The 14,334-nt window shown below is 30.9% G+C and overlaps 1 protein-coding gene across 4 annotated transcripts in view; it reads right to left on the bottom strand.

Moving 5' to 3' along the window:
* Positions 1-198: 198 nt before the first annotated feature.
* The window catches only part of LOC117167201, a 73,389-nt gene continuing 59,253 nt past the window's right edge, over positions 199-14,334 (bottom strand). For all 4 annotated transcript variants that reach the window (XM_033351936.1, XM_033351932.1, XM_033351935.1 and 1 more), the window contains one exon: positions 199-4,439. In XM_033351936.1, coding sequence (XP_033207827.1) covers positions 2,333-4,439 — 2,107 coding nt within the window. In that variant the 3' untranslated portion in view covers positions 199-2,332. The remainder of the gene's footprint in view (positions 4,440-14,334) is intronic.

The raw sequence follows: 14,334 nt of genomic DNA on the forward strand, positions 1-14,334 counted from the left end.
GAAATTCTTTGATTTGCTCATTTTTCCAAAAGCCCTGAATCTTGGAAGCTTCGATCTTATTATAAAATATTACTGTTATTACTATAAATAAAATATAAATTCTATTATTATAAACATTATATATCTATGAGGCCTGGAATTAAGGAATTAACAAGGAATGTTAAGAAGAAACTTAATTTAAAATAAGAGACACATTTATTTTTTGAATGTAGTATTTATTATGAAAATTGCATAAATTAATAATGATAAAGGCTGACGTATTGCCTGGTGTACGAGTTATCAAAAGTTAGAAACTACTGAAGGCAGATGTAAAAACGAATTCTTTGCTAAACAAGTTCAAACTAAAAACTAGAAACTCCGACATTCCGGATTTCAAGCATTTCTAAAATTGAACTACTTTCTATTTTTGAAATCGTCCTACTCAGGCCTAACTTGGCGAAACTCGTTCTGCGCTTCACCCGAAAAATGTGAAAAAATCGAAAACTAGCCACAGAGAAATTAATCTTAAATTTTCGGACGAGAACATGAAATTTTTGTAGCTTTGCGAGGAAGAATTGTTTACGAAAATGATGGAAGAGATCATTATTTCCAAGAGTCTCCTTCTCTCTTGTCGGTACTGATCATTGAGGATACCCACTAAACGGATTATTTAATATAAATAAACGTTGATCTTTGTAATGTACAAAATAATATCAGGAAAAAACATCGCGTCTATAATGCTGTGTTATGCGTATATTTACACGGTAAAATACGGAAAGAATACTCTGCACTGTGCGAAGTTGATTTCAACGGCTACGTAAGGAATCGTAAATTTCCCATCAAATCTCTTCAAAAATATCTTATTTTATCAAAATATTTACATTCTTCTCTGAAAATACCATTATGGACACAAAATATCCATCAATTTAAAAGCAAAGAGTATGGGATTGAAAAATAGTGTCGGTTATCAAATATCATTTCTAAATGTATAATAAAAATTCCTGAAGAGGTTGAGGATACTTCGACTAAATACGTATTATTCGGTCGCAAATGCATCAAATGCTCGTCTCAGGAAACGTCGTTTGTGAGAAAAGTCAATGAAATGCAAAATATACAATTTTTGCGAATAATTACGACGAAGATGATATCTTAAATTAATCTAGTAATAAAATATGTAAAAAATGTCTCGAGGTGCCGAAAGGTATAAAAAAGAACTCTCTTATTTCTTACATATTTAACCTGTTACGAAGTCTTATGGAAGTTTAACACTTATCATGCAATTGACAAAATCCTCACTCATTCCTAATACCTTCGGCTTCATGGGACCTTAATTCCCATTTTGGCTTATTAATTTTTAGTTCTCTCATTCACTCTGGGCACAAAAAGTCGACATGCGCCTTATCTCATATTACAATAATTACGTCAATAGTTCTCTTTTTCGTCATTTACTGTTAAAAAAATATTTACATAGAAAAGAAATACGTTTTATCATTAAACGTAATCTCCAAAGTGTGAGTACAACAACTTTAGTCAATTAAACTTGGACAAGGAAAAGATAAGTAGGGAAATAAATTAAGGAAATTCAGGATACAAGTCAAATCCATTTCTCTCTGGTAGAAATTTAGGGTGTCGATTCGAAAGTACCTTTTTGTAGCCGAAAGGATTCTAATAATTCGTACAGTTTGCAAAAAATTAATTCAAAACTATGCTAGTTTAGAGTCTGATTTAAAAAGAATATATTTTTTTTAATAATGGAATTTTCATGGGGAAAAAATATCAGTTCCAGAAACGCGTTCAAAATTCAGTAATTTCAATGTGAAAGCGTTTGATATTAAAAAATGATACTTAAAAAAATAGTTACCAAGTTAAATTATAAAAATATAAACAATTTTGATTAAGAATACAAAATTGCCAAATTATTGATACATCGTTTGAAAAAAAACTAAAATGTGAGACTGTTCAATTTCGAGGACATTAATTTATAAACAATTTTCATTTTAAAACGTATGCCTAAAAGAACATCTCAAAATTCGGGTTTTTTTATATTTTCACCTGTATAAATTGAAATTGTTTAATTTTGTACACAATCATTTTTTAATCTTCTCATTCTATCATACAAAGGAATTTTTTTGTATCTTCTCGGTCCAATCGACACCCCGAAATATTAATTCTCTAATTCCGAACTAAAAAATCCTAAAGTTAAAGCAGTACTGTACAAAACTGTCATGGAAAGTGATAGTGAGATTCTAGCAGTCTTTCGTGTTCGAAACTTGGAGAAAATTTCTGGTACTTTAGTATAATTCAGCCGCCTATTCCTAATTTTTCTCACCCAAAATCGAAATCTCCATTTTTATCAACATTCATCAGTCGAAGTACTCGATATTTGAGTACTAGCCCCACTGGAAAAGCTGCTTCTGCAGGTCTCGATAGCAAGAGCCGTTTCTGGGACCTGAACAAAATGAACCTTCTCCTTGGGCCACTTATTCCTTCCGTAAACACAATTCAAAATATTGTACTTCGACTCCATCTCCAGCTGACTCAGATTTCCACTTTGCCTCCTCTTAAGTACCTTCTTCGCCATCAGACTCCTATTATTCTTGTAAGAGAGTTCTCTTCTGAAGCAAAAAAACTTTCTCAATTCTCTCTTGACCCTCTTGGAACGATATCCAAAAAGCAGAGGACTCACATAGGTCGAAAGAACCAGGAAGCTCAGTACAATTGTGTCGAATCTTTGAGAAAGAGAATTCTCCTCATTGGACAAATTCCTCAACATCAGGAGAACGACATAAGGTGTCCAACAAATCAGTCCCATCACTATAACAAGTGCACTTATCCTCGCAGCTCTCGTTTCTTCTCTGTACTTAAAAATCGAGCCATTGCTGATTCTGTATTTCAAGGAATTAATGTAGCTTGAAGTACTCCTGACACTGGAAGCGCGGTGAAGAGGAACTTTATAAGGAGGAGTGACGGTGACAATTGGTGTGTTCTGCGAAGCACTCAGCAGATTTGTCGATGAGGATTCCGTATTTGCTGAGGCAAGAGACATCTTCGAGTTGTAGTTTCTTTCAGATCTGAAACCATTCGGCATTTCAGATTCGACGTTCAAGAATCTGGAAGACTCTATTAGGATCTGATCCGAATGATTATGATTTGAATGATTAGAATCCTCACTACTGCTCTTTTCAATGGAAAGATTTCTCATCTCGACGACCTTAACTTCCTGCAAAGGCTTACCTCCCATGAAAGTAATCATTTCCTCGTCGCTGCTTTCGTCACAAGTGTCGCTGATGCCACTCATCTTCCTCTGAAGCATCATCTCCTCGTACATGAGATCATGGGAGGATTTTCGCCTCTGATCGGGTGGATCGGGAAACTTGCTCTTGACGAGTTCATCAGTCGGACGTTGGTCCCGCTGACCCAGGAATTTTGCTTTGAGACTCGCGATAGGAACTTTTGTATCTTTGGTATCTTCATCAGCTTTTTGTGGAGAGACATCGACTTCCTGAGATCCAACTGTAAAGATCACAGACGAAATTCGATTCCTGTCTTCTTGTCCTATAGAATTGGAAGAGAGGACATGCTCGGAGCTCTTGCTTCGGGTTATTTGACTAGGTGGTGTCTCGCTGCTTTCGTCGATGGAGGAGAGACTCGAGATTTTCGGGATCCTTCGGAATTCTTCCGGAGGTTCCTGCTTCATCTGGCAGTATTCCTCGCAGAAGCTTCCTGAAGAGAGAATTGGTCTTGAGCCCGTTCTTCTAGTTCTCTCAGAGTTTTTTCTCGCTGCTGTGTAGATGCTGATGTAGATCCAGCAGACTGTTAAAAAGGGCAGAAGGTAGACGAAGATGCTGAAGGTGATGGAGTAAACGAGACCATAGGTGAAATTTTCATTGGGATCTTCGAGAGGGAAGTTCCGGTAGCTTTCGAGGAAAGCAGTTCGCAGAAGAGCTGTGGTGTTCTCCATTAGTTCTAGGTCTTCTTCCAAGTCGGAGCCGTAATGCTTGTCAGGCAAATTGACCTGGGTTTTGAGGTCTAGGTCGTCCTCGTTTTCGAAGAAAATATTCTGGTTGGAGTTGAAATCTAGGTTGACGGTGGTGTTCAGATTATATTTGGAGAGCGAATCCGAAGCCCTGGCACAACTTTGCCAGAGGCTACGTGGGTTTGGGTTGAAGGCTGCTAGGGAACCGAAGAGAGCTGCGATTATCCAGACTGAGACGATGAGGAGTCCACATTTTATTTTGTCGACTCGACTCCTGTATCTGAGAGGATCGACGACTGCAAAGTACTGGTCTAGGGCGATGAGAAGAACTGCGAGGATGGAGGATGTTGTCACAAAGGCTGTACCACCTTCTGATATTGCGCAGAGACTTGGAGTGTAAGACGACGTTGTGTTGTTGAAAATGAAGAGGACGGTCAGAAAGATGCAGGTCACCAGGTTTGACACTGTCAAGTTCATCACGAATCTAAAAAAAAAACAAGCAATTAGTTGTTATGAAAAAAATACCAGGAGAAACATATCAATCTTCTACGCTTCTTTGACAAAAATGAAGCAACTTGTTTATTTAGTTGACAAGAGGGAGTGGGCGTTTTTTCTTGAAGCGCATTCACCAAGAATGTTCACTAAGCAATTATATTTTGCCTTAAGTCCACATCATTAAGCCACGTGTCTTGTCACGATTCCATCGAATTGCGTTATTGCCAATGTCTGAGTTCTTTGAAAAGTCTGTTTTGTTTTACAGTGCTTGGACCTTTTAAATGCGCTTGATGATGACATCAAATAGACAATTAGTTCAGAGGCTATCGTGAAAACAAGATCTCGTATCCGCATTCACAAAACCAAGAAACTAAAGACTTGTTGCACAAAAGCCCTTCTTTGCTTCTGATTAAATATATTTGTATTATTTCCTTCAAATTTTAGCTTCTCACTAATACACAAATTCTAGAGTAACAAAAGAAGTAATGACAGATTTCTGATTAAGAATTAAATTGATTCTAGTAAGCTAAGTAATTTACTTAGACAAGGTTTAATCAAGATTTCCTAGCACGACATGAAAAAAGTTGTAACTTATTAGACACTACTATTGACTATGGTAATTGCTTACGCGGATATTCTGGATTTACTTGATCTACATGAGTGAGAATTCTTTTGAACACGTGAAACCAATCGTGTGTCGAGTGATCAGAAAGTCGAGAGATTGATATCTTCATGATACTCTCACTTTTTCCTTGCAGTCATAGTGAATATTTATCATCATTGCTTAAACTAGCCGATGGCATTATGATTTATGATAATAGCAACCATACTAATTCTGGATTCAATTGCGAACATTAACTATTGACATATTCCAGATGATAATAAAAGAAGCTGAAGCTAAAACTCATTGAAAATCAAATCGACTATGCACTTGATAATTTGGAAAAACATGTATTTTGATCAATAAATACAATTTCAATTCTTAAATAAAGTGAACGAAGGATCAGAAGATTATTCTGAACGTGTGTTTATTTCAATTCTTTGAGTTTTCGCTTTTGACGACCATTTGTTTTTATTGGCATCATTTTGATACTTTGGTTTTGGACCATTGAAGCGATTACTAAAGCGATTACTAAAAAAAAAAAAAAAATTAATAAAATAATGTTGATATCATGTTCATAATTAGCATTTAGCAATATAAAAACATCGGTTACAAAAATTCAAAAAGAAAGACATTTCCTACACTTGTTCTTGATATAGATTTTGTTTCAATGAATTATTATCACAATACAAGTTACCAATAAAGATACACATTTTAAATAGAAATTATATAAGAACTTAATAAGAGGTTCAAGTTTAAATATTATAAGCAACTTTAGTTGAGATAAGATAGTGCTCGAATTTAATCACGTAACTTAATTCCCTGGCAGACGACGCGGTTTTCTCAATTTCAGTGTCTCGTAATTAATTGAATCTTGTCGACGAGGTACAGTGCAAATTTCTGAAACGTAGTCTCGCTTGGATGCTTCCACGAAAAGCTTTTTCCACTCAATTTACTCGAGAAAAAGTTTCTTTCATCAATATACTTCAGTGAAAATATTATCAATTCAACTTCACTTTAAACGTTAACCCTGCCAAGAAAAATGGTCTTTTGCTGTAACATTTATATCATTTTTTACAATTTCTATTAAATTTGTATTCTTATGCAATCCATAAAATACGTACCATGTAATATGTTTAAGTGTAAGCCCAATCAAATCAGTTACATTATTAAATTACCGTAAATTCATAAATCAGTAATTTTGAAGTTGTTGATTGTAGGCGGATAAGGAAAAAAGTTGGCGAGATCGAGTATGATATTACAGAATTAAAGTCATCAGTCAAATAAAATGAGTGAAAACGTAGGTAGATACAAACTTTCAGAAAAGATTTAAAAATATATGAGATTTCATCAGTGTCTAATAATAAATAACTTCGTTAGAAATTTAACCGCTGCCAATTTCTCTTTGCCTTCTTTTTTAAGTTTAATGTTTATAAGTTTCTTCTTTAAATATGTACCACCCAAAGCCTTAATCTACAAGTAATCAAATTTCTGGGTTTTATAATACTATTAAATAAAATTAAAAGGTAAAAATAAAGTATAAGATTATTAAGAGTAGATTTAATTAAGAAGATGACTTAAAGTTGGTTGCGAAACATACGTTAAAAATAGGCTGTCACTTTGCATCACAGATATTTAAAGACAAGCAAAATTTTATTAAATTCGAGACTAAATTATACAAGTTTTAACAAATAAATGAATATATTTTTTAACACCTTCGAATTCAATCTTAATAATAACTTGAAATTAATACTTGAACACATCACTACAAAACTATTGTAAATTATTACAAGCAGTTTGATTTTGTTACTTCTAAAAATGCTAATTATTATAACCACTACTTAATTATAGAATATAATTTACTTATTCTCTTTTTATCGAATTCATTTATAATTGAAATAATGCTAGGGAAAAACATTCATTCAAAAAAACAACACTAATACCTAAACTAATTTTTTAATAATAGTTTTCAAAGTTAGGAACTTTAGGATTTAATTCGAATTTAAATGCTTTTCTAATTTAAATGCATTTAATTTCTATTTTTCAATTTTAAATTTCAATTGGATTACAAGAAAAACTTTTTAATTTTTTTTTGTTGGAAAATCTTAATGCTAAAAGTTCTTACGAAATATTCATTAAAATTTATTATTTTATTGTTGTTGGAATTGAGTAATTCGAAAATAGTGTTTTTTCAATGAAAGATGTACAAAATGGGAAAAGTAGAGACGCTGATCTTTCAAATCGGTTTTGGGGCCGTGTGTAAATCACGTTAAGTTTTTTTCTGAAATTTTGAATCACGTACTCCCCCCCCCCCCAATCCTTCGTCATTTGTTCGCGAATTTATTTAGGGTTCTACGAAAATAACATCAGACGATTTGGCGAGAGGGTAGGTTTGTAAAGTCTTACTGTTTCTTAAAAATTAAGAAAGTATGTAATTCAACTTTCTATAAAGTTCTTGATATTTAAAGCAAAAAAGATGAATTCTTGATCAAAAATTTAATAGTCCACCAAAAAAGATCTCTCAGTCAATAAAAAGAAAAACGTGCATCCAAAATGTTAAATTTTCAAGCCAAAAAGATGAGCGTTATACAAACCAGTTGAATAGTCAACGAAAAATATAAAGTTTCAACCACGAAGTTTAATTTTCAACCCAAATAATTAAATTTTAAAACCAAAAAGATCAATTTTTCCCAAAAACTGAATAGTTAAATTTACAGTTTAAAAATAATTAAAAATTAAAAAACAAAATGGCAACAAAATAAACTAATTTTCAACGATATATTTAAATTTTCAACCAAGAGGAATAATTTTCTACAAAAAAAAAAAACAAGAATTTTTAACCAAATAGTACACAAATTTTCAACCACATAGTTGAACTTTAAACTAAAACAGATCAATTTTCAATCGAAAATCGAATAGATTACTTTTCAGCTAAAAAAATTAATTTTTAACCACAAAAACGTATTTTCATCGAAATACATAAATTTTCAAACAAAAGAAATGAATTTTTAACTAAAATCATGAATTATAATCTAAAAAATTAAATTTTTAACAAAGTAGCTCAAATTTCTACAAAATAGATCAATTTTCTCCCTAATTCTTTAATTTTATATCATATTGTTAACATTTTGAACTAAAAACATGAATTTTCTACAAAACAATTTAATTTTCGAACAAAATATTTAAATCAAATTGTTGAAATCTTAAGCCTTCAATACTAGGAATAAATTATAAAATTAAAAGTTAGTAAAACTAATTATTAATATTAACACATTTGATTATTTTTCAACTACTTTTGTTAAGGTTCTACTATTATGTAATTAACAGAGTTCAAGAAAATTTGTGTTTCCCCGGAACAGTATTTATCCAAAGTCAAATTTCTTTCAAATAAGAACTTCATACTATTTATTATGGTGGACCGAAAAAAAATATAATTGAAAATACCTTAATACTGAAAAGTTTCCTTTTGAGTCCCTTATAAAGTACATGAAATTTGAAATGAATCGATTAATATATTTTGGTTGGGCGAAGTCGAAATAGAAATAAAAAAATTTAATTGCATAGTTTTAGAAAAATCTCTAATTTTATTTATGTTTCTTAATCTGCATAATATTCCTCATTTTTAATATTTTTCAGCATTTTCATTTATGTTTATATAAGAGAAATTACATTTTTCATAGAGACCTACAAATGAAAAAAAATTCGAGAAGGTCTAAAAATTATAAATAATTTTTGTCAGAATCAGATCGTTAAAAATGAGTTGCTGAATTTTTGAAAAAAAACTCATCATTTTTAACTATCTGATCTTCTCAAATTTTTTGGAATTTAATTTTGAACGTAAGAAAATTTTTTCTGAAAAAATATTTATAAATTGTAGAGCTTCTAGATTTTTTTTCAGGTACATGTAAAAAATTTAATTTCTCCTATAGAAACTTAAATAAGAAATCCGGTAAAATGGCAAAAGTTAGGTATATTATGCAGATTAAGAAACAAAAATAACATTCACGATTTTTTCAAAACTTTGCGATTAAAACTTTTTTATTCCATTTCGACCCAGCCCAACCTCAAGATTCATTTCAAATTTTATTGTATACACGTTATAAGATAAGAGAGCCAAAGGGAAATTTTTCAGTGCTAATGCGGTTTCAATTGATATTTTTTTTTGTATCAGCCCTACTTTTTATTTCAAAAAGGTTAATTTTTTTTACTTGTTTGCTTGTTTCAAAAGTTTCATAACTCCTTTAAAAAAATGTGTGTTGTGATTCATAATGAATTGTTTGACTCTTCTTTATTTATATGCAGTGCCTTTCTTGAATTTAAAGTGCCTTGTTCCAGAGTGTTGCAAAACGCAGTAATTAAATCGTTCCGCATGGAAAGGGACTTGCGGGTCAACCGCAATAAATCGTTTGGCAAGATTCAGTACGGCGAAGTCCGCGATATACATTACAACTCTACACTATTAAATACAGCTACAGTAGAAACTGCTAGACTACATTTCACCAGGAAGAGTGCACCGTAGTTTCAAATAAAATGAATCCGGCTCGAAATAACTGTCGTCCTCAGAGAACCGTATCCTCTGATTTCTGAATTCTGAGCACCTCAGAGCAAGGGTTAGAGTCCGAATTCGAAAAAGACAAAATAAAAGTGGGAGCAGAGCTTTTGAGTGGCAAGGTTGCGAGCAGTTTTATTCTGTTCTTCACTTTTAAACGTTTTAACCAGGCGTAAGGTGTCAAGAAGAAGCTGTCCCCTTTATTCCATTCGACAGCAAAGGCCATTGATTTGGATTTTTTCCACGCGTTAAAAGGAATTCCACTCGGCTTTTAATCTTTATTGACGATAGAAGTTCCTTCTTGAAGAAAAGCACATGTTTTGAAGAAAATCAACATTCAGTTGCGAAGAAGATAATTTTTAGTTGCATTTTAATTTATTTACTTGTTATTTTAGAAATATTTTGAAAAGTTATTACTCAGAAAATAATAGTGTAGTATAGACAAATTAGGATTTCTGCTACAGCAAATTCGAGACACGGAGATCTTTGTCTTTAAATATTTGGATTAAGGGGTGGCTAAAAAGTATACAGGACTTTGCTTTTAGACCAATAAGCTTCCAAATGCGCCCTTCGAGAATATCCTACGATGAAGAGCTTAATAGTTTTTGCTGCTGAATTTAAAAATTGTATAGTTCAAAGTATTAATGAAACTTCATTATTTTATGCTTACAATCAAAAAATTATGGAGGGGTGGAAAAGCACTTGTTTTTTGTTTAAACATTCATATTTTGTAAACAAAAATCGGTTGAGTTAAATTTCACTGAAATATCTAACAGATGCACCTTCAGAAAAAAGTATATTTAAGATGTCAACAAAATTATTCACATTGTTTATAGCAAATCGTTATAACCAAACAACTTTTTCCATACTTACAGCTACCAGCGACTTTATGTAAAATTATTTATACAATTTCTTTAAATAATATTTTTTGCAACGAATATATTCCACGGAGGATTTTAGAAAATATAATAATGAAAATCCACCTTTCTGAATGGTGATTCACAATTTTTTGAAATTTTGTTGGCAGCTGGTAGTATGGAATGAAAATCATTGTTTATAGCGAATTTACCATTAATGTGAAAAATGTTTTTGACATCTTAAACACAATTTTTCTTGCAGATAGATAATCTGTTAGATATTTTATTGAAATTGAACTCAACCCATTTTTTTTTACAAAATATGAATGTTTAAACAAAAAAAAGTGTTTCTCCATCCCTCTGTCATTGTTGGATTCTGGAATCGAAAAAAAATGTTTTTTAATACTTTCAAGTTTTCACTAAAAAACGCACAATGTTAATTAACAAACTGATATCTCGTAAACTATTTGTCGTAAAATATATTTCGATGGGGGCTCATTTTAAAGCTTATTTTTTACAATAAAAACGAAGTTCTATATACTTGTAACCTATATCTTAATCAAAAGTAACAAAGCAAGCAGTACCGTTAAGAAAATGTTGCGTTTTCACGTTTTTGGTTGATCACGAACAATTAATAAGGAATTAGCCTCGAACTTTTCAGGCCTTTGAAAGTACGTCTATTCAAATATTTTAAAACAAAGATTTCCGTGTCTCTAATTTGTTCAAGCAAATGACCTTTTCTCGGCTAATTTGACTGTTCTACTAATAAAATTATTAGTTTCATTTAAGGCCATGTAGAAATGACACGCTTCTACCTTACTGGCCTTATTTTTTTAGCAACTTACGTCTGCTTACATGTACAAAACATTTTATTTTGATCCCTAATCAATTAAAAAAATGAAACAATAAAAAATAATTTTTTCTAAATCATTAAAAAAAATCGATAAATTCTTGTAAAATTCTTGTATATTTAATTAAGAAAAGATACTTTTGATCCAATAACTTATATATCGCTATGTTTTTACACTTTTTAGCTTTTGATATATAATTTATTTATAATTTCGAAAAAAAAGCTTTTTAAGGATTTTGAAAGGAGAATAAAAAAAAGTTTCTAAAGATTCCTGAGAACATTTTGAATTATTTTTTATTTCGAAAAATTAATTTTCAGAGAAAATTGAAAAAAATTTCAGTGAATTTAAAACGTAGACTTTCTAAAATTTCGAAGGAAAAATTTAGAAGCGTTTCAAGAATTTTCAAAAGTTTTAAGAGAAAACATTTTTTAACATAATTTATATTCGAATATTTTTAAATTCCTTATAAACTTCTGCAAGTCCAAAATATCTCTTAAAACTATTCGAATTTTTCCTACAATTTTGTTTAATCTTGTAAAACAAAAAAACGTTCTTACAAATTTTCTAGATACTTTTTGAGATATCTGAAATCTTCAAAAATCTTTTTTAACTTTCTCAAGACTCCTAGAAAAATTATATTTATATAACCTCAAAAACAAATAAACAAATAAACTTCAAAAATAAATAGTTATTCGAAATTTTTATTTTGTTTTAACAATTATTTTTCCCCTCAAATCGAAAAACTATACGCACGCGTAGCATAGGATCCATGACACTAGTAAATATAACAAAAAGGGTGTCACAGAATTTCCTTTAAAAATAATTGATCGATTTTGTAATTTTTGCAAGAAACTATTTTGTAATTATAGGCCAATAATTGCATAAATATTTTTTAAATAGTAGAAATTATCGGTAAAGTACTTCATGAACATTTCAAAGTTCTAAAAACTTTCTTAGGAAAGAATTGACCTCATAAAATCGCAACTTTAATACCCAAATTAAACATTTTTTTTCTAAACAAAATTTGATGGTCACAAGGCAACACGATAAAAAATGCCTAGATTGTACACAATAGGATAGTTAAAATAGTAGGAATTAAAATTTAAAAACTTAAAAAAAAGCCTTCATATCAACATCTAAATATTTTTTTTAATCTGGAAAAAAATAAGGAAACATTCTACCATCAAAAGAAAGAAATGTTCGATTCTACTACTGCAGTAGTACACATGAAATTAGATATAGAGTTTTAAATTTGGAAAATAAAATGAAAGCCACTTTTATTATTTTTTTCCTTTTTCTTTTATTTAATTTCTCAGCATTTCTAACACAATATCTCATTTCGAGAGAACGTAAGTTGTACAACAACAACAGCAACAACAACAAAAATACTTATCTACTATTAAAGGTGAAAACTAGAAAAATACTAGAGATTAGAATCCATTAAAAGTGACTCAAACCTGATATTTGGAACATTAGCCTCATAGATTCCCAACACACTCTATAAACAAAAAACAACAAAGTGGAAACTTATCACTTGTATTCAATGAGTAGGAATATTTGAACGACGGAAAAGTACAATGCTCTCTACCTTGGATTTCTGTTAATTTCCTAAAATTCTGATTCCAAACTCTATGAAAAATTTAATTTCCCAGATATCTGTGACAAATTTTAACTGTTTCAAATATGACTTTTGAATAATCCTGAAATTCAAAATTCATTAATTCAACCGAATTTTCAATTTCGAAAGTAATAATGTTCCAGGTGGAAAATTTATTAGAAAATGCACAAGATAAAGGGACTGTTTTGATCTGCTTTACATTGACCCAGTACACTGAAACAAATCTTACATAATTCAGTACTTATCTTGTTAACACTTCACGCCTTACGTTGTGCATTAGCTAATCGACTTTTGAAATCGATCCCGCCAAACGACTGATAAAACATGTTCGGATACTGCTCCGAATTTCCACTCGACTTTGATTTACTTATCATCACTTTGACGAGTCAATGGAGCAACAAAATCGCTTTTTAATATCATCACATTTTCTTAAAAACTGTTCTTATCTTTCAGATTTTTCAACACAATGTCTGCCTGGCCCACTAGACTCTTTAGTTTGTTTAAATAGTGCAATGTTATTATTTGTAATTTATAAGGTATCTGAGAGCATGGCTTAATAGACAAGGCGAAAACGTCGCATTCCTCTGAAAAATATTTCCGATAGCATTTTTCGTCATATTCTCTTACGGAATATACCCCTGAACGAGGATCAAGATTTTGCCGGCCGCAAAAACTGGTCAAATTTGTTTAAACAAACTTTGTTTGTTTAAAACGTAAAAAATGCTTTTTTCGACCCGAAAGCATTTTTTAAGGTTTTTCAGTAAATTCTAAACATTTTTTATCACTTGTCATTTTTTTGTAAAATTGACCGTTTCCGAGTTATCAATAATTTAATGTTATAAAAATTGCGAAAATGGCCATTTTCGAGTCTGAAAAACAGTATTAAAAGATTAAATTTTCGAATTTGCCAATGCTCCTCAATAATCTTTGAACTTCTCTCAACAAAATGCCGAAGAGTATGTACAGATTATTTCATTCTATATCTTAGTTTTTTAATAGTTAAATAAGCGCTCTCCGACCAACAGCTCGCAGGCTCTCTAGTGTTGACCGGACTATAGAGTATAGAGTGTCTGATGTGTTCTTGGAAGATTTGCTTACTTACTATTAGTGTTTATTTCACAACTAAATATAATTTATCGTAAATCGTTATAAATATAAGTGACAAACGTAACAAAAAAGTAACAAACAAATTCTTAAATTACTAAAAAATTTATTTAAGCATATTTTCACATTCGTCTGTACTACAACCACATAAGGGTACACAGGTAACATTGTTTTATCTTTACAATGGCATGCTTTGGTTTTGCAATTTTTTAAACATTTGCACTGAGAAATAAGATTATCAGATACGGAATTTTTTAACTTAAATATTGCTAACGATACACTTTTTTCATGCATCATATATCCA

This window comes from Belonocnema kinseyi, chromosome 2 (genome assembly GCF_010883055.1).
Source record: "Belonocnema kinseyi isolate 2016_QV_RU_SX_M_011 chromosome 2, B_treatae_v1, whole genome shotgun sequence".
Taxonomy (NCBI): domain Eukaryota; kingdom Metazoa; phylum Arthropoda; class Insecta; order Hymenoptera; family Cynipidae; genus Belonocnema; species Belonocnema kinseyi.